The 26,452-nt window shown below is 45.3% G+C and overlaps 1 protein-coding gene across 2 annotated transcripts in view; it reads right to left on the reverse strand.

The window, feature by feature from the left end:
- Positions 1 to 26,452, reverse strand: part of VPS26A (VPS26 retromer complex component A) — a 1,053,575-nt gene that overhangs the window by 376,605 nt on the left and 650,518 nt on the right. For both annotated transcript variants that reach the window (XM_069610610.1, XM_069610609.1), the window contains exon 5: positions 21,579 to 21,743. In XM_069610610.1, the coding sequence (XP_069466711.1) occupies positions 21,579 to 21,743 (165 nt within the window). The remainder of the gene's footprint in view (positions 1 to 21,578; positions 21,744 to 26,452) is intronic.

Consider the following 26,452-nt stretch of genomic DNA (forward strand, 5'->3'; position numbering starts at 1 on the left):
CTTAATCTTCTCCTCAATATCCCTCCAGACTTCTGGGTCCCTCAGAACTGCCCTAGAAAACTTCCAGCCCCATACTCCCCTTATCCTTCGGTCCAGCTCCAGAACAGTCGAGACTATCTTATGATCAGCTATTCCGATCGGTCCAGTATTCACTTCACGAATGCTGACAACTAATCCCCTGGAGACCCATATACAGTCTATCCTGGACTGGGAGCCATGCACTCCAGATATGAAGGCGTAAACCTCATAGTCTCCCTTCAATTCCCTCCAGACGTCCCTCAGTCCAATCTTGTCTTTCAAATCAGCCGACATAACCGCTCCCTCCCCCGTTCGCTCGTTTGCCATCTCTATCCCTCTCCATATCCCAAGCTATGTTCAGGTCGCCCATCTACACAATCTGACCCCAAGATTGTACCTCCAAAAATTTCAGAACTCGGAGTAAAAACTGTTCTTAACCCATGTTAGGGGTGTATACAACTGCAATTGTGCATGGGGCATCCCGGCATTTCCCCCTGACGACAATATATATTCCCTCTTTGTCCTTATGACTGCTTCAACCCTGAAGTCCACCATTTTCCTAATGGCCAGCGCTACCCCCCCTTGCTTTGCTTTGGCCTGAGGCATGGAAAATCTGATCAAAACCCCGTAGTTTCAGCCTTCCCTGAAGGCCCATGATATCTGGCTTTTCCTTCCTTGTGAAAAGCTCTAACGTTTTCCTCTTTAGCGGGGTGTTTAACCCCCTCACATTATGCGTTAGCCACTTAAGAAGGCAGGACTTGAATCATGTTCCTCACTGTGAGCTACTGCCCTGCTGCCCCTTCCCCCACTGAAAAGCTCATCACTTCCCCCGAACTCGTCCCCACCCTATTCACCTCTTCCTCTCCCCCCCTGAAAGGATAACTCCTTCCCGCTTACTCTTCACTCCTACCTGGGGCATCGTCGCCCTTTTCGTTCCCAAAATGGTTGCTCCCCCTAGGAGCCCTATCTACAATTCACCTTTAAGAGGCCCACCACCTCATTTACCGCAGTGAAAACTCATGGATCACTTTGTGTTCCATTTCTCTCTTCCCCTGAGCTTCCCGTTCTCTGCAGAGTTTTCCCTTTAAATCTTCTCCCCCTTCTCTCACCAACCGTCGTCCATTCCCAGGGTTTCGGCCTGGAGCGCCCATCCGCTCCCTGTGCTCCGTAGCTCGAAGGGGAGTCCTCCATATCTATTCGAAGTAGTTCCGCCCCTTCCTGTAGAGTAGTAACACGCTTCTGGGTCCCTTCCCACTCAAAGAGCAGGCCAAACGGGAATGTCCATTTTGATTGTACAGCCTTCTCGTTTAGCACCTTTAACACTGGGCCCATTTGTCGTCTTTTCAAGAGCGTGCTACTTGCCAAATCTTGAAATAGCGCAATCTGCTGCCCTTTAAACAGAATAGACTCTCGTTGCCAAGATGTTCGTAGGACTGCCTCCTTCTGGGCGTATCTAGTAAACGCTACCAGAACGTCCCTAGGCCTATCCATCTGTCCTTTGGCTTTCCGCCCCATCCTTTGCACTCGATCCAGCTCAATTCTCTCAGGATTCTCTTCGCCCAGAATGTCGGCAAAAATGCCTTGGACTACCACTTTCAGATCCTGATCTAGCACCGATTCCGGCAACATTTTCACTCTGATATTGATCCTTCGGGATCTGTTTTCCAAATCCTCCACTTGCTCTCTCAAGATTTCGCTTAGCCACATCCAACCTTTCTTTGGCCTCACTGTTGTCTGTTGTTTCTTTATCAAGCTCTTGGAGGCCTTTTTCGAGGGTATCCGTCCTTTCCCCCAGCTGCCGCATTTCTTGTCTTTTCTCCCCTAGAGCTTCGTTCAGGTCTGCACGCATTAATTGGAATTGTTCTTGAAAAGTCTTTGCTAGATTTGACTGCAACGCATGTAACTCTCCCAAGAATTCCTGTCTGGACATCGCCGCCTGCTCCCCCGGTGCCCCCTGTGCGATGTCCTCTCCAGACTTTTCCCTAGAAATCTCAGCGCCTTCCTTCTGGGTATGTGCAGGCCAGAGCGCCGGGAGTGTGCCCAGCGTATCCCTGAAGCTTGAGCCCCCTTCCCTCCTTTGCTTTTGGTTTTTGTAGCCATGGTGCACCCGGCCCTCAATTCCTTGTATCTTTATAAGTCCCCGGGGAACCGTTCGTTGGGCAACTCCAAGCCCTTGAACCTTTTCTGGGACTGATAACCCGGGAGATCAGTGCCACCGAGAGTCAGATTGAAGTTTGGGCTGCTAAGATCCACCCGAGGTGAATGGCGATTCACTCGGTGCTGCTCTGAGCTAATCCTCAGCCAGGCCTTCACAGGTTGCATCCATGTAGGCTCAAGCAGTCCGGGGGAAGAAGCCTCGGGGGGGGGGGGGGGAGAGGGATGGGGGGCCCAGAGCGATCGCCCCGGGCTGATCACACAGTCGTCGCCAGGTCACACCATCCGGGGGTCAGCACCCCCTATCCCCCACCCCCCTCAGCGTTGCCCGGCCCCCCTCTCCTCCACCGAGCTTACAAACCCCCTGCTGAACGGGGGATTCCCCAGGAGGGCCGGTCTTCCTCCTTCCCCCGGGTCGATTGGCCTGTGGTGGACCGGATTGCTGATCTTCGGATCCGGCCTCCGTTGATCCTCGCCCCGATGTAGGAACAGCAGCCGCAGCTTCCTACCTTACGTGGCGAGAGTTCCCAGCGCTGCAGGTTCCCCGGCCGTGCCTCTCTCCAACGACGGGGATGGGTGCACCAAAAGGCCACGTTCGTCGGTCCCTGCGCTCCCGATGGCAGCGTTCAGCTCCACGTCGCGCCCCTTCTTGAACGGGGACATTCCCTTTCTCGGGTCGGCACTGCCGCAGGCTCTGCGGGCGCCGCTTTCACTTTTGCTTCTCTCCGGAGTGGGCAGGTGGAGCACCGGCTGAATCCGCCGGTCTCTCCCGCTCCTGCAGCTAGTCTCTCCTGCACCCGATGCCGAGCTCCAGAGCCCTGCCGCAGATCTCCTTCCTCAGAGAATCCACCATTCGGGGGGCCCCCTGCTTCTCCCGAGGCTGACTGACGCAGCCCCTCTCCTCCGCTGCGTCTCCCGGCGTCCTTCTCCCTACGGCCGCCAAGCACCTGTGGCCTCCTCCTCCGCGTCACTGCTCCCCAGGATCAACCCCGGCTGTCCCGCGGCACCCAGTGGCTCCACTCCTTTTCTTTGTTCCCCGGGGGAGTGCTTGGCCTCAACTGAGGCCCGTTGACGAGGTTGTGGGCTCCTCTCAACTGTTGGGTCCGGAGAGTGCCGTTGGCACATCTACACAGTGCCGGTGGCCATCTTCCAAGCCGATAAGTCTTGGTAGGTCTCACACAGTGTGACTGCACCAATTCTTACCTAATACCATCGCACGGCATCCAGGACAAAAAATCTGCTATACAAATAAATCCTCTTCCCAAGAAAATATTCTATATCGCAATTGTATTCCAACAATTTGAGACACAACCTAGCGATTCTAGGTGTGGCTCGCGACATACCTTTCACAGTCAGCACTTCAGCTAGTGGTTTGTGATCCATTTTAATAGTGAATATTTCACCCCACACATACTGTTTAAAACGTTCCACACCCCAAAAGCAGGCTAACAATTCTCTCACCATCACCGAATAACGCACCTCAGCATCGCTCACCACTCTGTATGCATACAATTATCTTCTCCTGGTCTCCTTCCATTTGAGACAAAACAGCATCTAAGCCTTTACCACTGGCATCCACTGTAATAATTGACTTCCTCCCTGGCACAAAGCCTCCCAATAATGGTGCTTTCATAATACATTCCTTTATACCATCCACAATGTTTTCATGCTCCTCTGTCCAAGCGTATCTCACGTCGTTTTTCATAATCCCTCTCAAGGGTTGAGTAATTTCAGCAAAGTGTTCCACAAATGTATTATACTACTCGGCAAATTCCAAAAAGGAACGCAATTCCTCCTTATTGTGTGAATAAGGTGCCTTTTCAATAGCCTCCATCGCTTTAAATGTTGGTTTATAGCCCCCCTCTTGACAATGCATGCCCCAGATAGTCCACGTCATGGCTACCAAACTTACATTTACTGTGCTTCTGTCAGGTCTCCGTTCCAAAGGTCCCATCGTGGTGTCCGATCTTTTTTCCCCACGTCTTGGACGTTCCATATATGGAAGGAACAGCACCGTGCAACCAGCAACTATGCTATTGTGTCAGGGTTTTTGGGAGTTAAACGCCGTTTGCAGAAGCCTCAGGCTACAGTTTCATCTAAGAGCATTCGTTCTTTCAGAGAACGCTATGGGTTGTCATGGAAACGCTGGCTACCAATGCACAGACGTATGCATCATGGATTACGGCGGCACGTCGTGCGTGATGTCAGCTGTTCATGATATATAACTCCGCCCATCCTGCATGGTGCCCCTTCTGAATTTATTTCTGAAAGCTGCTCTACGTTTTGAACTCTCGTTTCCTGGTTTCTTGATTCCGCGGTCTGTATATTGGATTTCCTGTGCTGTCTCCTGATTTGGCTCTACTTTGATTAACTGGCATTGACTCGGAACGCTTACCGGACTGCTATCGTTCCCCTTTGTATACCTTCTCTCATCTGTTGCTGACTCGGAACGCTTGCTGGATTGTCACGGATCTCCTTTGTACTTTTGCTCTCATCTGTTGCTGACTCGGAATGCTTGCTGGATTGTCATGGTTCTCCTTTGTACTTTTGCTCTCACCTGTTGCTTACTCGGAACGCTCACCAGATTGCCACGCTTTTCCCAGTCTCTTCACTTCTATGGTGTTGGGACTATACTCATCAGCATTGGGATTTTCCCAGACACTCTGGGGACATTCGCGCATTGGCGCAAGGATCAAGTACTTTGGTTTAGGCGTCCTCGCGCCAGCGGGAATAGAAGGATACTATTGTCCTGGAAACTTTTCTTCTGTTGCTACAACTACTTCTCTGTGGGATACTTCACGATTCTTGACACTTTCTATCGGTAAGCAGAGTGCCCGTCAACATTCGTTTTTCTTTGATTAATTCTATTGCCTTTGTAATAGTCTGTTCTGCTTCCCAGGGTGACCCATCACAATTTTGCTGGAAACATTAGACACACCACTCATTATTTTAGTGAGTACTGTCTCATATCCCTGTTTAAGTCTTGGGTATTGTTCATTGACATTATACTAATCCTTTGCTTTCTTTTGCAGCCAGCTGTGTGTACCAGGGTGTACTCAATTTTCGGGCAATACTCACCTCAATCTGTCCTTTTGTACTCTTGAGGGGTATATTGTCAGAAAGACTATTGCTTCACAATGTGTCAAGCCACCACTTCTGATTTAGCCCTTGGGTCTAACAGCTTCACAGTCAGACCTTTCTCATCTAATGTTTCCAAAACTTTAATCAACCTCTCATCATGTTCCCCTGTTCTTTGTCCGCATACCAAAATATAATCTTGAAAGACATACACTCCCGCCATACCCTCTAAAAAATGTGTCATAATCCTTTGAAAATCTGCGGCAGCCAAAGCTACTGAACCTTCAAATACACCTGGATTTCTAATATCAGGCTTTTCAACACAGGATTGTATCCACACAGCTCTTCCCATTTCTTTTTCGTAATTATGGTATATGGTGAACCAGAATCTACAGTAAATTCAGAAACAATGATATCAATAGACAACCTACTCTTGGGGGCTTTCTTACTACCTTTCTTCGCCACATTAACAACTTCTACCTCCTGTTACTCCCCCTCATCATCTCCTTCCTGCACACATCTTATTTTTTTTTTTATTAGCTTTCTTTTTTCTACATAGAATACTAAAATGGCCTTTCATGCCACAATTTGAACGCTTTGTGTACAATGCTGGACAAAATTGAGAATTGGCATAATACCCTTTCTTTCCACATCAGAAACACTTCCCTTAAAACATCTTTCTTCCACTGTCTTCTCCACTGCCATCCACAGTAACTTTAGTAGCTTCCTTGCTTTTCCAGTCTTCTTTTCTGACCGCTGTTGCCTCCTTAGGTTTCACAGCATTCACTTTAGTCACCATAGTCACCTTAGCAGCCAATTCCCTTTCTCGTTCCTTAATAGCTTTATTGCACGTCAACGTGTGCTCGACCTTTTTAGCTATCGCCATAGTTTCATCCAGTGTGGGATCCCCACTCATCCATAGTCTTTCTTGAACAATATTGCTGTTTGTATGAATGATTATCTGGTCCCAAATTAATTCCTCTTGTGTTACTCCCCTGCCAAAGTTACACAATACCACTAGTTTCTTAAGAGCATTCACATACTCATCCACTATTTCATTGCAGTCTTGTTTCCTCGTATAGAAATAGTATATGTTGACAGCTACATTAGTTTTCATCTGGTAGTAATCATCTAGGTAATCATCTAGAGCTCACACTTACTAATCTTCATCCATGCCTTCTCCATCCCCTTCACCTGCCCTGCGAGGCATTAACTCTGTGTAAATCCTGTGCCCTTCAGGAACCAATGAGTTTAGAGCAATTTCTTCCTCTTAATTGCTGTGAAGATATCATTGTCAACTGCATCCATGTAGTTCACCCAATACTCTTAGACACAGAATAGGGGGGGTCATCAACCATTGCCAAAAATGGTTGGGGTGGATGGATGGTTACACCCTCCATGATTGCACAATTGCCACTAGCCAGGATGATTAATACAGCAGCACTCTGTGGATGTGGCTTAAAACAAAAATGCAGGCCGACTCAGCCTTTTGAAAATTATGCAGGCAAATACAATCTTTTGAAAATTATGCAGGCAGATGCAATGCTTTGCTAGCTCCACCAACTTCTGACAGTTACCAACATGCACCGATAATTGTTACTATTCGCTCTCTGTTTAATCAAGTACTGAAACAATATTTATAGTATCCAGAATATGTGGTGCCGCGTCAATACACTTCCATAGAAAGGCTACGGAAGTTGCCTGGAGCAAAAATGGTTGCACGCAAAAACGCCTTGTAGGGTCCTTTCCTCGAACGCACGTCGGCATTCACTGGCATAATGGAGACATGGTTCTCTCTGTCCTTCAACGGAGCGTGCACACACAATTCATATAACGCGGGCAGGGTGCAGCGTTGCATTCAATCCTGGCCCATATTAAACACTTCAGCAGAGTATCGCTGGTACACGCTTACTGAGAACAGGACCGACAGGAGCCCAGAGAAGAAAAAAAAACGTACCGTGGCAGAACTGTGGGGCCTGACTTGGACTGAAGGATCACCATGGGCACTGCAGTGTTCTGCATCCCATCCAGGTCGCCATCTGGAGTGATCCCGCAATGACAGGCAGGTAGCTATCTGAGATAATTTTTATCATCAAGATTAGATCGTATTAACAGGCCCCACAAACACCATGCTAACAGCTTGACAGCTACAATACAACTGTGCTCCTTTGAACTCCTCCACATTCCCAAAACCCTCAACATTTCACCTTCCATTACATTGCCACAGTATAAAAAATAGCACTCACTATAGTAACTGGTAACATGACATGCATTACTCACCGTAATAGCATTTCTGATGATTGTATCTGCTTAGATTCACATGCTGTGCATATTGTCCGACATCCAGTGGTAACCACAGAGTATTGCATCTTGTCTTTCGGGGACCGAAAGGGGACATCGGCATAGGCGTGTCTGTAACACTATCCCTATCGTGCAATGTAGTGTACCCAAAATCCCTCACGAGCCGCGGTCCCTCCGATTGTATTTTTTCTGCCATGAGGGAGCCCAAGGCTATTGTGAGTCAGTACATGAAGACTTCTATGTTCCTTCCACACACGGGGGGGGGCAGGGTGGACGCATGTGAATCTAAGCTGATACAATCATCAGAAATGCTATTACGGCGAGTAATGCATGTCTTCTGATGCTTGTTAATCTTCTAAGAATCACATGCTGTGCATAGACTAGCAAGCAGTACCTGGAGTTGGAGGTGGGTTGTGAGAAGGAACAGTAGTGAAAAGATGTCTTAATACTGCTTGTCCCGCCTGAGAATCAGATCTAGAATGAGTGTCTAGGCAACAGTGTTTTGTAAAGGTGTGTACAGAACTCCAGGTTGCGGCTTTGCAAATGGACTCAAGGGGAACATTTGTAATGAATGCTATGGAAGCCCGAGTAGAGTGTGCTCTAGGCTTGAAGGGCAGTTCTCTCTTAGAAAGAGTATAACATAGTGTGATGCATTTGACAATCCACCTTAAGATAGCTGATTTAGACACAGGATCCCCTTCTCTACCAGCTGCCACTGAAACGAAATACTGGTTTGTCTTCCTCAGTGGTTCCGTTCTTTTCAGGTAAGACATGACTGCCCTGCGCACGTCTAGTGTGTATAGGCTTCTTTCGGCCATGCTAGTGGGATTCTGGAAGAAAGTGGGTAGTTCGACTGATTGGTTCACATGGAACTTCGAGATGAATTTAGGCGCAAATCTAGGATGAGTGCGCAGAACCACCTTATCCTTGTGGACTGGAACAAAAGGGTCTAGAACTGAAAGGAGATAGCAAAAAAAGTGGGCACTACTACAGGATGTGATCGTTACTCAAATAATGATTTCTGTTAGAAAATTAATTTCTTATGAAATTCCTTGTCCATAAATTGTAAAAGGGAGCCGGCTGAGATGAATAAGGAGACACCCAAATTCGAAATCAACAAAAAATCAAAAGACCAAGTAGGATACAAGGTCACACAGCCGCTCTCCAGGACACCCAATCTGGGTATATTGGTTATGCAAACTTTCCAAAGCTTAATATTTTCCAAAATTAAATGTTCGCATATTCAGAAAAAATAATAATGATGATAACCATGAAAATCCATTGATTGTTCAAAAAAGATTTTTATCAACAAGTAGTTTTGTGAAAGAATAATACGTCTCGTGATGTGAGGCGTTGCTAATATCTTCTTAGTGAGGAAGAAAAAGCCACTAGCATCTTATATCAGACTAGAACATTTGCCAATGCATTTCGGATTTACATATCCTTCATCAGGGCAAGTCTGTAATTGTACATGTGTCATTCCATAATATTCCAAAAGATAGTGTGTCAACAATATACATTCATATAAGAAAAGTAAATGACATACCAATCATTGTTGTGGTAGAAGAGGTCAAAATTGATAGATGCAAAGAATATGAAACAGAAACAGAAAACAGCAGTAAGACGGCTGTTACATGTAAAGTTGGCGGTAACAAGAAGTGCGGATAGCATTTACCTGAGCAAATGGTAGAATGCTTGCATAGGTGGTGGATTGGTGTACGAAAACCATGAGAACGGCAGAAAACTGCCCAGGAAAATGTCAGCGCTGTGGCGCAGCCTTCGGTATAGGCTGAAATGTAATGAAAGTAATATAAGCTGTAGAAGTAAACAGGTGGAATCCGTGTAAACATATCTTTAAAAAAGCTTACCGGGAGACCAGCGAGGAGTGGAACTGTTCCTCTCGCTAGCTGGCTTGAAACTGCGATGCACGCATCGGTGCGTTGCCAAGACAACGCTCCTTTAATATGCCACGTGACCGCGGCCCCGAGGGGCACGCGGCCAGGAATAACCAACTGTGTACGGGTCTCCGGATGGGAGTTCAGAGTGAAAAACTAATTGTCAGCCTTCCAAGAAGTAAATACGGAATAATGGTGACTTAAAATTCAGAAAATGAAATTAGTAGCAAACCTGGAAACAGAAGAAATACTACAATTTAAAGTATGACAGGAGCAAAAAAGGAGTAAAGAAAAACAATGGCAAAAGGTTATGAAAGTGGGCTGCTTAAGATGTTAAACAAAGTTGACACATGATTATTGTAACACATGGTTATGGAATTACAATCAACATTAATTGTGCAGTGTCGTACAGTGACGGCACCAAAGAAAGTAACAATAATGGCACATATGTTATTCATAGAGTTATTATATGCCTCCCCACTGCTATGGTGGCGTCAACGAAGTCACCTTGGGTCCCAGACACATGTCCAGGAGACGTAGCGGGGTGGCCTCAAATAAATCACTTACGCGGAATTCCGCAGTATATAGTAGCTAGAAACATGTCCTTAGAATCAAAGAGAATGCAAGATTATAGAAAACAGTGATAATGAATCTCCTCGTTCATTCCATTGGGAACCAAACACCCAAGTTTGTCAATCCAAAATGTCTCCCTTCGATTCAACCGCTGGTTCAGGTCTTTGTGAGGACTGTTTTTAGTAAGTACCTCCAAAATCACAAATCTGATTTGGGTCAAATTATGTCCTTTCTCCATCCAGTGATGGGCTACGGCTGAGTTGGTGTTAGCATTCCGGATACATGAACGATGCTCATTCCACCTCGGTTTGGCCATTCTTGTGGATTGTCCCACATAGAATTTTCCACACGGGCATTTAATGCCGTAGATTATATTGGTGCTATCGCAGGTGCCATAGTTCTTGAGCGGAATCTTTTTCCCTGTTCTGGGATGGTTAATAAAATCTCCTTTAATCACTGAATTGCAGTTGGTACAGTGGAGACAAGGGTATGTCCCGGTGCGTTGGGTTACAGATTCCTTCAAGGGTGGTCTCGTGTGTACCAGCTCATCTCTCAGGTTCCTGCTGCGTTGATAAGCAAATAAGGGTAATTCAGTAAATAAACCTTGTACTCGGACATCATTCTTCAAAATCCCCCAGTGTTTACTGATGATTTTCTTAATCCTGTTACTCTGGATTGAAAATTTAGAAACAAACACTGGTGTTTTCAGTTCTCTCTTGTTTTTGAGGTTTTGGGTAGAGAGCAAAGTCTCTCGTGCCAGGGTACTAACCCTATTAGATGCTATGTCAAGTTCTGTTTGTTTGTAGCCCCGGGCTAGAAATTTCTCTTTCATAACCTGTTGGGCTACACAATCCTCGGGGTCGCTAACAATCTTCTTAACCCTTAGGAGTTGACTGTATGGAAGGTTCTTGAGTAAACTGGGCTGGTGAAAACTCAAAGGTAATTGTATCCTGTGAAATATCCAATTCACGAGAGAGATTTCACAGGATACAATTACCTTTTTGGATGTTTGCATCAAAAAGGAGACTACATCCTACAGCACCTCAATCTTCCGGAAACCGACGGATCGTAACAATCTTCTACACCGCCTGAGTTTTCACCAGCCCAGTTTACTCAAGAACCTTCCATACAGTCAACTCCTAAGGGTTAAGAAGATTGTTAGCGACCCCGAGGATTGTGTAGCCCAACAACATGTTATGAAAGAGAAATTTTTAGCCCGGGGCTACAAACAAACAGAACTTGACATAGCATCTAATAGGGTTAGTAGCCTGGCATGAGAGACTTTGCTCTCTACCCAAAACCTCAAAAACAAGAGAGAACTGAAAACACCGGTGTTTGTTTCTAAATTTTCAATCCAGAGTAACAGGATTAAGAAAACCATCAGTAAACACTGGGGGATTTTGAAGAATGATGTCCGAGTACAAGGTTTGTTTACTGAATTACCGGTATTTGCTTATCAATGCAGCAGGAACCTGAGAGCTGAACTGGTACACACGAGACCACCCTTTAAGGAATCTGTAACCCAACGCACCGGGACATACCCTTGTCTCCACTGTACCAACTGCAATTCAGTGATGATTTTATTAACCATCCCAGAACAGGGAAAAAGAATCCGCTCAAGAACTATGGCACCTGCGATAGCACCAATATAATCTACGGCATTAAATGCTCGTGTGGAAAATTCCATGTGGGACAATCCACAAGAATGGCCAAAACGAGGTGGAATGAGCATCGTTCATGTATCCGGAATGCTAACACCAACTCAGCCGTAGCCCGTCACTGGATGGAGAACGGACATAATTTGACCCAAATCAGATTTGTGATTTTGGAGGTACTTACTAAAAACAGTCCTCACGAAGACCTGAACCAGCGGTTGAATCGAAGGGAGACATTTTGGATTGACAAACTTGGTTGTTTGGTTCCCAATGGAATGAACAAGGAGATTAATTATCACTGTTTTCTATAATCTTGCATTCTCTTTGATTCTAAGGACATGTTTCTAGCTACTATATACTGCGGAATTCCGCGTAAGTGATTTATTTGAGGCCACCCCGCTACGTCTCCTGGACATGTGTCTGGGACCCAAGGTGACGTCGTTGACGCCACCATAGCAGTGGGGAGGCATATAATAACTCTATGAATAACATATGTGCCATTATTGTTACTTTCTTTGGTGCCGTCACTGTACGACACTGCACAATGAATGTTGATTGTAATTCCATAACCATGTGTTACAATAATCATGTGTCAACTTTGTTTAACATCTTAAGCAGCCCACTTTCATAACCTTTTGCCATCGTTTTTCTTTACTCCTTTTTTGCTCCCGTCATACTTTAAATTGTAGTATTTCTTCTGTTTCCATGTTTGCTACTAATTTCATTTTCTGAATTTTAAGTCACCATTATTCCGTATTTACTTCTTGGAAGGCTGACAATTAGTTTTTTACTCTGAACTCCCCTCCGGAGACCCGTACACAGTTTGTTATTCCTGGCCGCGTGCCCCTCGGGGCCGCGGTCACGTGGAATATTAAAGGAGCGTTGTCTTGGCAACGCGCCGATGCGTGCATCGCAGTTTCAAGCCAGCTAGCGAGAGGAACAGTTCCACTCCTCGCTGGTCTCCCGGTAAGCTTTTTTTAAAGATATGTTTACACGGATTCCACCTGTTTGCTTCTACAGCTTATATTACTTTCATTACACTTCAGCCTATACTGAAGGCTGCGCCACAGCGCTGACATTTTCCTGGGCAGTTTTCTGCCGTTCTCATGGTTTTCGTACACCAAGCTACCACCTATGCAAGCATTCTACCATTTGCTCAGGTAAATGCTATCCGCACTTCTTGTTACCGCCAACTTTACATGTAACAGCCTTCTTACTGCTGTTTTCTGTTTCTGTTTCATATTCTTTGCATCTATCAATTTTGACCTCTTCTACCACAACAATGATTGGTAGGTCATTTACTTTTCTTATATGAATGTATATTGTTGACACACTATCTTTTGGAATATTATGGAATGACACATGTACGATTACAGACTTGCCCTGATGAAGGATATGTAAATCCGAAATGCATTGGCAAATGTTCTAGTCTGATATAAGATGCTAGTGGCTTTTTCTTCCTCGCTAAGAAGATATTAGCAACGCCTCACATCACGAGACATATTATTCTTTCACAAAACTACTTGTTGATAAAAATCTTTTTTGAAGAATCAATGGATTTTCATGGTTATCATCATCATTATTATTTTTTCTGAATATGCAAACATTTAATTTTGGAAAATATTAAGTTTTGGAAAGTTTGCATAACCAATATACCCAGATTGGGTGTCCTGGAGAGCGGCTGTGTGACCTTGTATCCTACTTGGTCTTTTGCTTTTTTGTTTTCTAGAACTGAAAGGGCCTGTTGTTCGCTAACCCTTCTGATAGAAGTGATAGCCACTAGGAAGGCCGTCTTGTAAGTAAGGTCTTTTAGACTTGCTTTATGCATTGGTTCAAAGGGAGAGCCCATGAGTCTGGTCAAAACCACATTTAGATCCCATCCGGTAGCTGGGTTAGAAATGGGTGGGTGAATTCTCTTCACCCCTTCCATAAAAAGCCTTAATAACAGGTATTTTCCACCACAACACTTTCTGTTGTGACGTAGTGTAGGCTGATAGAGCCGCTAGATGAATCTTTAGGGAACTAACAAAACCAAACCTGAGTCTAACAAATGAGTTGCGTACAACACAATGTGGGTAGGCGAGCAGTCAATGGGATTGACGCCCTTGGTTTTACACCGGATGACAAAGCGTTTCCACTCACTGGAATAGCAATAACGAGTGTTAGGTTTGCTAGCTTCCCTGAGTATGTCCATGCATCTTTGAGGGAGTTGAAGGTGTCCAAACTCTATGACCTCAGGAGCTAGGCTGCTAAGTTCAGAGTTTGCGGGCATGGGTGTAGAGTCTCCCCCCCGTTCTGAGACAACATGTTGTACGGGCAGGGTAATCTCACGGGGGGGAGTGGAGAGGAACATTTCCATTAGATGAGCGAACCAGGGTTGGCGGGCCCACCAATATCATGGTGACTGGTTCTTGGTGCATCTTGTGCAGTATCCTGTTGAGTAGGGGAGTCGAGGGGGGTGGGAGAAAATAGAGACAAATTTCCCTGACCATGCTATTCAGAGTCCGTTCCCCTTGGAGCGGTACTGGGGATACTTGGAGGCATAGTCTTGGCATTGGGCGTTCTCCTGAGGTGTGAACAGGTCGATCTCTGGGAAGCCCCATTCTGAGAAGACCTTGAAGACAATGTTTTCGTGTAGACGCCATTCGTATTCTATGGGCAGTGGGAAATCTCTGCTGAGCATGTCAGCTAGAAGATTGAGTTACCCTGGAACGTGTTGGGACAACAGGAACATCTTGTGTTTCAGAGCCCACATCCAAATGTTTTGGGACAGCTTGGATAGCCCTTGAGAGTGTGTGCCCCCCCTGTTTGTTTAGGTAATACATGTCTGTGGTGGTGTCTGTCAGGACCAAAACTGTTTTCCCATGTAGCTGTGTCTGAAAGGCCTTCAGTGCTTTGAACACAGCTAACAGCTCTAACAGATTTATATGGTTGGATGCTACCTGTGGGGACCACACTCCATGCGCTGTCTGCTGAAGTAGGTGAACCCCCCACCAGTGAGAGATGCGTCTGTTGTAAGAATGGCTTCGACTGCGGGGTGGTGAAGGTCTTCCCTTTCAAGAGGTTTTACCTTGACCACCACTGCAGAGAGAGAACGAGAGCTGGTGAGACAACTACCAGATCTTACCATTGTCCACTGGCCCGACACCACTGGCTGTTGAGCCACTCTTGCATGGGACGCATGCGCAGCCGCACCTGGGGAACTAAGTAAATGCATGATGCCATCATACCTAGCAAGCGCATGGCCTTGAGTACCATCACTTCCCGTCTGGCTACATACTGAGGAATCTGAGAAAGAATGTTCTGCACCCTCTCGTTGGAGGTGAAGACGAGTCCGTCCTTTGTCCGAATAAACTTTGTCCGAATTAGGGCCCCTAGAAATTGTTTGACTTGACTGGGGTCTAAGCTGGATTTCTTCTCGTTGATGGAGAATCCCAGATTGAACAGGAGGTCTATTGTCTTCTGAGTATTCCTTAGGCATGTTTGGTAAGAGTCCCCTGTTATGAGCCAGTCGTCGAGGTAAGGGTAAACAGGGACGGATAGTCTGCTCAGGTGTGCCGCTGCTACTATCAGGACCTTCGTAAACACCCTTGGCACCGAGGCAATGCCGAAGGCGAGTACCTTGAATTGATAGTTCCTGTCCTCTATCATGAACCTTAGATATTTTGTGTGCGCTGGCAACATTGAAATATTAAAGTATGCATCTTTCATGTCCAATGTTGCCATGTAATTCAACAGTGGGATTACTCCCTGTAGGGATTACCAATCGAAATTTTTGAGGTTTGACAAATTTGTTCGTTGGGCGCAAGTCTAAAACAGGCACATGGTAAGGTCCTTTTTGTGTACAAGGAAGTACACTGAATAAATACCCTTGTTACCTGAAGAATAGGGACAGCTTCTATGGCGTCCTTTCCCAGAAGTGCCTCTACTTCTTGTATTAGGATTTGCAGATGGTCTGGCATCGGGCGTCGGCTTTAGGCGGTCTGAATTGTGGGGGTCAGGCGAATTCCACACAGTACCCGTGGGTGACCGTCTTTAGAACCCACTGGTCTGATGCAATTCCCTCCCATGCCGAAAGGAAAGATGTTAAGCGCCCCCCGACTGGGGTGACATGGGAGGGGACCTGGATCTGTAGGTCATTTCTGTGTTGGGGTTTCTGCCTCTGCCTTTGCCACGCCGCTGACCCTCTAGGAGGATAGTTGGCGGGGGTGCTGGATGCTTGTCCTGAGTTCCAGTTGTTTCCCGTATTGTACATGTTTCGTGTGGAACGGGATTGGCCCCGAAAGGACCAGCGGGACCCGCTTCCCCTTATTGGGGGGAGGGGGGTGGTGGTTTGCGTGATTTGTTGCAGGGACGTAAGAGTCTCTAGAGCATCGCTGACTGCTTTACCAAAGAGATTCGACTCCGATAGGTTTGTTAAGAGCTGCTTGGGTCTCCGGTTTGAAGCCCGAGTTCCGAAGCCTAGCGTGCCGTTTGAGCAGGGTGCCCTGAGCCTGGGACCTGAAGACTCGGCAGTCTCTGCAGTATCCAGGATGTTTATTACAATTGGGTTGACTTGCCTGCCCTCGGCCACGATAGCGAGTAATTTGGTTCTTACAGATTCAGGCACTTCCTGGAGACCTTCTTGCATCAGGTTACACTATGCATCGGCATAACTAGCAAGCAACTTAGTGCTGTCTGTTATGCGTGTGGTAAAAGCAGCTTCCGTGGTAATTCGCTTACCCAAGGCATCCAGTCTTTTAGACTCCTTATCAGGAGGTGCCTCTCCCGTAGCAAGGGGTACTCCTGCCCGTTTCTGGGTGGTGGTACCCACTAGGGAATCGTGGGTGGCGTGGCTTTTAATATATTGAGGGTCGGTAGGCGACGGGCGAAATAATGTCTCCACCCTTGGATTCACTGCCCTGGTCTGGGCTGGTGTAACCAGGGAAGGAGCCAATCTCCTTTTAATGGCTCAGTCTCAACCTGAGGAGTGTCCTCCCAGTTTTCCGTGGCATCCGCCTGGTCATCCGCAGTGTAGTCCTGTAGGAAGGTAGTATCCTCTTCCTCATCGTAAATGTCTTGATAACTGTCCATCTGGATTTCATCTTCAGGGTGGATGGAAGTGAAATGTTCTTCAGAAGGTCCTCCATTTCCAGGAAATCTCAAATTTGACACAGAAGGGGGGATCCTCCAGAGGTCTCTTGGGGGTAGGGTGCTCTGAAAACGAGACAAACCTTTCCAAACGGTCCATGCACCCTTCAAATTTTTCCCTGGTCCCTTTAGACGAACCGGAAGGGTCAATGGGTGGAAGGTTTTCATTTTCCCCCCTATGGTGCTGAAATGTATTACTAATAGTGCTAGACAAAAGCTCCCGACTGTCTTCGTAGTCCTCGTGAGCATCGGGGTGCTGTGGCGCATCTTTCGATGTGTCCGCGGCACGCTCCTTGCGCTTCGTCGACTCTTTAGGCTTCAGCCCCACTGCCGAAGTAATTCTCGCAATGCTTTCGGCGATGTCCGGCGAAGCGGCCCGTGCCGTGTGACTAGGAGGCCTGGCAGGAGAGTTGTCACCTACCGATAGACTAGACGGCCTAGCAGTAGATTTTTCTCCTACACCTTAGGGGGCGTCTGAGCATCAGCTGAGCATGCTTCACCGGCCAAATGTGTTTTTGAGGTAGCGCACTTTATTTTCGAAAGCTCAGTCGCAAGACGCTGCTGCGGATGCAGGGAAGGTTGTTGATCTTCAATATCAGAGGAATCCGTCGTTTTTTGGCGGTCCCGTCGGTGCTTTCGCCCATTTCGTCGAAACTGGTCTTGGGGTGGTTTGCTTAGTGTGGGTTATTTGTATGCCCCTGTCGCCAGATGTTGTCCCCATAGCGTGACTTGCGTCAAGCCTAGCAGGGTCGGGAACGGGCGTGGCGGACCTAGAAGGGTCTGACGTAAGGTTGATGGCATCCGTTACGGATGCTTGGTCATCACTAGTGCCCCCGTCACTTTCGGCGGGTGCGGCGGTCGGGGAAGAAGATCCAGCCCACGGCATGCCGTAGGCGTCCCAACGCTTAACGCGGTGCTCCTTAAGTGTTTTAGGTCGAAGGAGTCTAAAGGTCGTGCACCGCGCTTCGTCATGGTCAAGGGGCAGACAGTTATTGCACTTATCGTGCTCGTCCTTCCACGGGTATCTGACCCTGCAAGAGGGGCAAAACCTAAATGGTGTCCTTTCCATAGCGAAAGATAATGAAGCTGATGACCAGACCTAGAGGGTAAAGAGGGGGAAATAGGAGAGACATAGCGGAAGATATGACCACCCCGACCCCACTCTCCCTACTGTGTAGGCCGGCCAGAGGGCCCGGCCACATGGATGGATCCGCCGTTGGATCTTAGGCGTTGAAGTCCACCGCCATCGAAAGTTCCCGAATCTTCGTTGTAGTATCTGAACACTGTCAAAGTGCTTTAGGGGGAATAACCGACAAAGTCGGTAAACAAGGATTAACAATGTCTCTTACGAAGAGCTCCGCAATAGGGCGACCAGTTATCTGGGTGGAAAAAAACAATCTGAGGGACCTCGGAGTGTGAGGGATTTGGGTACACTACACGTCACTTTAGGGATAGTGTTACAGACACGCCTATGCCGACGTCCCCTTTCGATCCTCAAAAGACAAGATGCAATACTCTGCGGTTACCACTGGATGTCGGACCAAATGCACAGCATGTGATTCTAAGCAGATTAACAAACATCAGAAACAAGACTCACCTTTAGTAAAACTGTTGAAGAACTTTTTGAACTATCACCAACACAAGTAAATTACAACATACCCGCAGAGGCACCATTTTGGTGAGAAACATTGTGACTCCTGTGACATTTGGGCACAATGCCCCATTCTTTTTAGGGTTTGGACGGCTTATGTTGTTATTCACTTGCAATCTGGTTCCATCATTTATTGCATTTAATCTACTTACCTGCTTTGCTGAATAAGTAATTTGATGTATGTTTGAATCTATAGTGAATGTATATATTTGTAAGAGTATTGTGTGATAATACTACCCATTCGATTAATCCAGTCAAAACCTGATTCCATTTTAAAAGATGTTGAGAAAAATGAGTCTGCATTTAGAATTAAGAAGCTGGTAGAAAAACCTAGTTCTGTTATTTGGGACTACAAGTCCCATAATACCAGAAGTACTGGTATGAAGAAGAGCATTGCAGAGAAATGAGGTAGCGAGGGTCAGGAAATTAAACCCAAGGACCCACACCTGAAGAGCTTTTAAAGGCCCCAACAAGTACAACCAGTTACTGGTAGTTGGAGGTGTAGCTGTGGTCAAAGAAGCAGAAGGAGCTGTAGCTGGTGGCAGTAACGCAGTAGTGGTAGCAGAAAGGAGACAGCACGGTGTTGTCAGTCCATGTGGTGGGTAAACAGAAAAGACACCAGCACTTGTAATAAGCAGACTTCAACTGCCTGTCCTGGGAGGGTTTTGTTCTCCCAAACTCTGATGTGCACAGGTGGCACAGGGGAGGACGTACAGAAAGACTATTTCCCCTCATGTGCACCTGATTTGCAGAGATTGCGCAAGCAGAAACATGCTGGGGACCGTAACGGAGTGTTGTCACGCAGCTGAAGGTCCCGGGAGTCAGAAAAGCTTGCTGGTGTTGTGGCGGGTCGTGGAAGTATGAGCAGAGAAAGACTGGGCCGAACTCCTGCAGAAGCACAAAGAACCTGCAGGCGGCAAGGGCAAGAAGAGCAGAAGTCGATGAGTCGTGCCAGGCGTTCTCATCCCTTACGAGAGTGTATGCAGGCAACAGTATCAAGTTTTAAGTGTTTGTGTGCTGCTGAACGCTAATGCGAGTAACTGTTAATGAATAGACAATGGTGGAGAAGGAGAATGTGTTGAAGCATTGTTGCAATCACTCCCATAAGGTCGGGAAGTTAGTAAACACATTGTCGGAACATTTAAGATTCGAAGATACAAACAAAATAGTGGTTGTGTGTGATCAGAAACTACTTTAAAGAGACAGTCCATTGTTCCAATACTTAAATCTTGAAAATCAAGTAAAGCAGCAGTCAGAATATAACTAGAATTGGTTCTCAAGTGAAAGTCAACTTGAGAACTCATTGTTCAAGTGAAAACATTACAACACTGAAGCAGTAAAATGTCTATTACTTACTGTGAGCCACTAACACAAGCATTGCCTAAGCCAATAACAGAAGCATTGCCTAGAGCCTAGAATAAGACCAGTGGTACTGAAACTAAAGGTGAAACAAGAATTTCTTTATACCAGGGAGTGGTGTAAGCATTGCAAAGCCAGGAGGTGAGCAGAGGGGTCTTGTTATAAAGACTATTTTGAAGTTGACACAACCTGTAGTGCCAAAGACTTTGGAAGCCAGAGAGAAGCAAGCTCAGGTTGTTATTGTGGCAGAAACAAACAAACAAAGAGAGGAAAGAGGCTGCCCCTCATGAGGAGAGTTATTCAGAGGAAGAATGCCTTTCCATACTTGAGATTGTTGAAGCACTTTAAAGTATCTTTTCGAAGCCTACCTAGAAGTACAAATAATTGAAGTTGTAGCAGTAGTCCAAAGAACTGAAGCTGTGGTGGTATATCTGGTTGTCAGTGGATGCAATGTTGTAGCAGCCTAAACGAAGTGGAGAACTATGTGACATGGGTGACTGTTCTCATGGTGAATCAAGTAGAAGTGGAGGTGTTGTAGTGGAAGCAGCGACACTGAGAAGTCCTCCTGACAAATATACCATTGTGAATTCTAAAACAGTAATTAATGAAATACTAACCCTTATCCAAGCACTGTATATCACCAACAGTTGTGGACATTGCATTTCGTTTTTAACTGTGGCAAATCTTCTTGAACAAGTGACAATTCATTGTGTCTGGGATTACCATTGGTGCCATTTAGTGGGATTTGAAAGTGGACATTTCACCAAGAAGAAGAGACTAGCTATTACTGCAACTTTGGTTACCAATCCTTACTTTGAAATATCAAGAACTGATGATGATACATTTCTTTCTTTGGTTGAACATTAATAAAGTTCATCTTGAATCCGGGAGAAGGGAAAGCACCCAAGACATCAGAAGGTCATTGAGAAGTTGTGAATGTTGTTTATGTTATGTTATATTGTCATATTTTCTGTGTGTATTTGTTGCTTAGCGTGAAGGCCAGACATGCTGTTTTAGAGTGCTTTTCCTTAGCGTTGGTTAGGCAGGGAATTCCTCATCAGATTAGGGATAGTGAGGCCTTTTTACTACTCTATTTGGGAATGAAAGACGTTTTGATAAATCATCAAGCAATGAAAATTGTCCCGACGGCCTGAAATAAGGAGCAAGCCTGTGACTTAATACTTCACATTCAATGAATGACCTTGAAGGACCCAGTAACACATTCTGTAATGTGCAGAATGCTAGAGAGATTAGCGAAAGAAAGGTCCTAATTTTACTTTCTTCCCTGAACCCGAAGACAAGGCTGAATTCTTATGTGGTCAGATTTTGTAACAGAATTAAAAAGGTGCAATGCTTAGTTCTAATCCTGAAGCAATTAATTAAACGCAGCTGATCTTTTTTTCCTTCCTCTGCCCTCTGTTTCTGGATAGGACCATGCTGTGGCTGAAAGTTGCACTTCTGCGACTAAGAGTTGCATGTGCAATTTTGTGATTTCATGGATTACTTCTGCCTTGTTCATATCATTATAAATTAATGTTGATAGCTCATACACATATTACATGATCCACAACAGTGAGTGCGTTATCGTGTCTGTCTTTGTGTTGTGGGTACATTATCTATGTTATGAAGGAAAGATGCAGCACATTCTGAACACACTTGCTGGGTACAAGGCATGCATGCATCACTTCTGACAACAGTAAAGAAAACAAGGGAGTTCAAAACTTACTACAAACTCTTAAAGATTAATAAAAACACCACACTTACTTTGATTTATTGTACTCAAATTCTATATGTAGACAATCCTCTATGCCGACTTCCATTTTAATAGAGTTGTTCACATCTGGGTATGTTGCAAGCTGGTGCACAATTATATCATATTCTTTCACCAAATCGGTCAGCCGTCTTACAATTGTCACTTTCAAAAAATATCTAAAAGAAGATTTAGAAACACAGAATCAATTTAGCATAGGATATTTGATGCTAAAGCACTGCAAGTATGCATTGTATTCTATGACAAGACAGGAGGCTTTCTTTATTGCTGGTATATCAGCTTTTCAACTCATGAACTTTGTTTATTTATTTCTAATGCGCACCAGACCCGGAGGTATCAGGACGCAGTAACAAGAAAATGCACAGTTTACAGAGTTACAGGGTATGGTCAGGGTGAAACATATATGCAAATTGTAGACAGGAAGGATACATAAGTACTGCAAGCAGTTATCAAGAAATGCTTTGATGGAAAATACAGATACATCCTAGGTATGAGTAATACCGCAATCAGTCCTAGGGGTCCATGGATTTGAGCAGGTTAATGTAATTACATCTAAAGTTTAAGTAAGGTTGATCTTCTCTAAGCGGGTGTGGCAGAGAGATCCAAAGTTTGGCTGCTTTAGCGGGAAAGCTGCTACCGCCAACCTTAGTGAGTCTGAAACATGGTACAGTGAGGCAATTGGCGTTGCTGGCTCTCATAGGTCTGATGGATGTTCTTCTATGTAGTCTATCTGAGAGATAGCTGGGGACAGCGTTATTTAGTACTTTGTGAGTAAGGTATGCTGTTTTTAGAAGGATTTTATTATGAGTTGAGAGCCAATTGTTTTGGCGTCTAGTCGCCGAGATGTGTACTCTTCTGTTCAAACCTAGTGTGGCTCTTAAGGCATTATTTTGGAGGATTTGTATCCTCTGAATAATGGCTTTAATGGCGCCGATGTAAAGAGCATTGCAGTAATCTAGCCTAGAAAGTATGAGAGCTCTGGCCAAGATCATGCAACTATCATTCGATAGGAAAGGTTTGCCAGTCCTGATAAGCTTACACGTGTAAGCAGTGGCTGAGGCCATAGATTTCACTTGTTTGTCAAGAGAACGGGTAGACTCAAGGTAGAAACCAAGGGTCTTTACCTCCTTACCTACCTTGATGAGGTTTCCATCAATGGAGAATGAGGACTATTCCTGGCCTAATTTCTTAAGGTTGTGGTGGGTGCCCAGGATGATGAGCCCTGTCTTGTCATCATTCAGGCATAGACTGAGTGGCCATCCATGCCTGGATGATGAGATACACTATTCACCAGTGCCAAATCCTTGTCATAATCCCCAGAAAGTGGGAGGAGAATCGGAGTATCATCTGCATAATTAGTGTAGGTGATACCCAGAAGGTCCATATCATCCAACAGGAGCTTGGTGAATATATTGTATAATGTAGGGGAGACACAAGAACCCTGGGGCACACCACACGTGATAGGGGTAGTGTCAGCCGCAGCCGAGTGGGAGAAGACCCTCATGGTTCTATCACTCAAAAATGATTCTATCCATCTGATAGCCTCTGTGGAAAAGTGGACTGCCGAGTCCAGGTGGCCGCATAAGACCTTATGATCCAGCAGTTTCAATGCGGCTGAAAGGTCTAACAGTAGGAGGAGGGCTGTTTCGCCTTTGTCTCTTAATTCATAGACCTGAGTTTATTAGGTCGATGAGGGTGGTTTCCATCCCATGTAGGGGGCGGAATCCAGATTGTCTTGCTCCCAAAAGCTTATGGCATTCCAAATATTTTTGGATCTGGGTGTAAGCAACCATGTCGAGTATTTAGAGCAAGAATGGTACCGTCGTGATAGGACGGTAATTGGTGGGAATAAGTGGGTCTCGGGTTTGCTTCTTTAACAGTGGGAGTACCCAAGATTGCTTCAAGTTGGTGGGAATGGTGCCAGATGAGAAGGCAGCATTGATCAGTTTAGAGATAAAAGGGGCAAGATCTCTTGCAGCATCTTTTATAATCTGAGCTGGGCAAAAATTGCCTTGGCAATTGGAAGGCTTTAGTGAGAGAATTACTTTTTCTACCTCCAGTATGGAGGTTTTAGTAAAATGGTATCTGACGGCACGGTCAGATGGTATTTCGCTAGAGGGGAAGTTTAGGTTGTTCAATTGTGATGGCGTGTTAAGGGAAGCTTTTTTTTGGGCTATTTTGTTCTGGAGGATAGCTACTTTATTGGATAGTGCCTGTTGAATATCTGAACACCAGGTTTTATTTTTGGTACAAGTATAAAATGTAGGGATAGGAGACTAATTCTTTTAGTATGATGAATAATTCCTTCATACTGGAACTGGCGTTAGAGATACGTTCGTTCTAAGAGTTGCGTTTAGCCAAGCAGCTTTCCTTTTTATATTAGGAAGAGATTTTGGTTAGCTTTGATTTGTTCTCATCCGAGAGGAGTAGTCTCCAAGCGGTTTCACATTTCCTTTTTAGGAGTCGTAGGTCCTTTAGCTGGGGGTTAACCACTTGTTCAGATGAGATGTAGGTCTGCTAGGTCTGAGTTTAAGTGGAGCAATTTTGTCAAGTGCAGTTAGCATAATTTTATTTTACTCGTGGACCAATGTACCTGGATCCAGGTTGTAAGCCAGTGAGTTGAGGGTAGGGAGAATGGCAGGGATCACTTTGTCCACTGTAATATTCTTTTTGTTCCCTGTTAAACAAGGTGGGGCAGTGGGAGAGACCATCCGGAGTGGTCTAGTAGTGGATAGTGTGAAAGACGCAAGGAAATGGTCTGTCCACAATTGCGGGGAGATGGAGTTGATGGTGGCAGTGCAATTATAGTCAGCTACCCAGTCTAGGGTTCTCCATTTATTGTGGGAGGGTTTGTTGATTTTTTGGGAGAGGCCTAATTCTGATAAGATGTTGGCTATGTTGGAGGCGTTTTAAAACTGAAACATTTGCGCTTTTTTCCATAACATCTGAAAAAATCCAAATCCGAGAGGTTTAAAGTTCCCAAGAAAATCAGAGTTCATCACTAGAACCACGACCCTCATAGTCCCCTGGGGTCTGATAGTCCTGACCTCTCCTCCTCCACCTACCAGAGTCCGGGCTAGTGCATAAGAACCCATTACACTAGGCCCCTTCCTCTTTCTTTTTGCTGCCTCTACAAAGATAAGTACCCTACATTTAGTTATGACACTTTGATGCAAATGTCAATGTACATGAAGAAAGTTGCTGCACGAGCGTTAAGGCAGTTAGTGCGAATATGACATGCATTACTCACGGTAATAGCATTTCTGAGGATTGTATCTGCTTAGATTCACATGCTGTGCATATGGTCCGACATCCAGTGGTAACCGCAGAGTATTGCATCTGTCTTTTGAGGATTGAAAGGGGAAGCCGGCATAGGCGTGTCTGTAACACTATCCCTAAAGTGATGTGTAGTGTACCCAAAATCCCTCACACGCTGAGGTCCCTCCGATTGTATTTTTTCTGCCATGAGGGAGCCCAAGGCTATTTGTGAGTGAGTACATAAAAGAGAGAAAATAGTAAGATGTCTATGTTCCTTCCACCCGAGCGGGGAGGCAGGGTGGGCACATGTGAATCTAAGCATTCTGATGCTTGTTAATCTGCTTAGAATTTGTATTTATTTAGATTTATATAGCGCTTTAAGCCAAAGCGCTTTACATGAGGAACAAGCAATTACAACAATACATGACATTGAATCAAACCAGAAAACAGTACAAGGATCAATTTACATTATTGGTGAGGTTAGTGCGTATGGAGGGGGACTAAAATGAGAGAGGAGGGTTAGAAGGTGAAGGAGGAGGAGGATTCATTGGAGAGAGAGGAAGCTGAAAGAGGCTAGGGGGTGAATGGAAGTGGTAGGATTTAGAGAAGTGCGAAATGAGGTGTAGGAGGTAGTAGAGTGGCCGGGGAGGGGAAGGGAATCACATGCTGTGCATAGACTAGAGAGGAGTACCCGGAGTTGGAGGTGGGTTGAGAGAAGGAACAGTAGTGAAAAGAGGTCTTCGTACTGCTTGTCAATAGAGAGAAGGTGAGAGTGCACAGCTTGCTTTGTGTTATCTTCTTTTGTTGTGTTGTCTACATTTGTGTTTCCGATTGAATGTTCATTAGTAGGGTGCAGCCCAGTATCAAGTGCCACCGTGTAGGGCACTGAAGGTAAACTGAAAGAGAAAAAAGACCTAGGCTAATGAGCCTTCGGTGTGGGCCGCACACCCTTAATATCCACTTTGGGTTAGGCAATTTCTTTATGTTTATGTATAGACTTCAATTCAGCTGTGACCATTTTGAAGTTACTTTATTCTTTCAAAAGGTAATTTGCAATTTTCAAAGTTTTTGGTTCAGCTTCACCAATTAGGCTAGTGCTGTGGCTGAGGCAAACAAAAACCCATGCGGCTAATGCATTTCGGAACAATTCCTTCTTCAGAGCCGGGTTATAAATACTAACATAGTAGTGTTCACATGTCAAAAAGTATCATGTCAGTTAATGAGTTTCAACACATCCAAATCATGATATAAAGTCATAGTGCAACACAAGACAATAATGCAGATAACAATTTTTCAATCAGACAGGGCGCCCACAGGTACAGACAAATATTAAACAAAAAAGAGAAAGAAAAACAAATATAATCAGTCTGTCTGTTTTTGGTTGTCTCCAAAGTAAACCTAAGACATGACCTGAGTCGGTCAACACCGTGCTCATTACTATGTATCATTTGCATGCGTGCGTTTATTAAATCCATTCAATATTTACAAAGTGGTGACCCCGTAGCCGTCGCATTCATTAATATGTGCGAAAATGCTTACTGTTTTATCTCACTTGTCATGCAATGCACCCCGTTATGTTAAGGTGTTTGTCCACATTGTATACCAAGCA

Source organism: Ambystoma mexicanum, chromosome 8, assembly GCF_040938575.1.
Source record: "Ambystoma mexicanum isolate Mex_15411 chromosome 8, UKY_AmexF1_1, whole genome shotgun sequence".
In the NCBI taxonomy this organism is placed as follows: Eukaryota; Metazoa; Chordata; class Amphibia; order Caudata; family Ambystomatidae; genus Ambystoma; species Ambystoma mexicanum.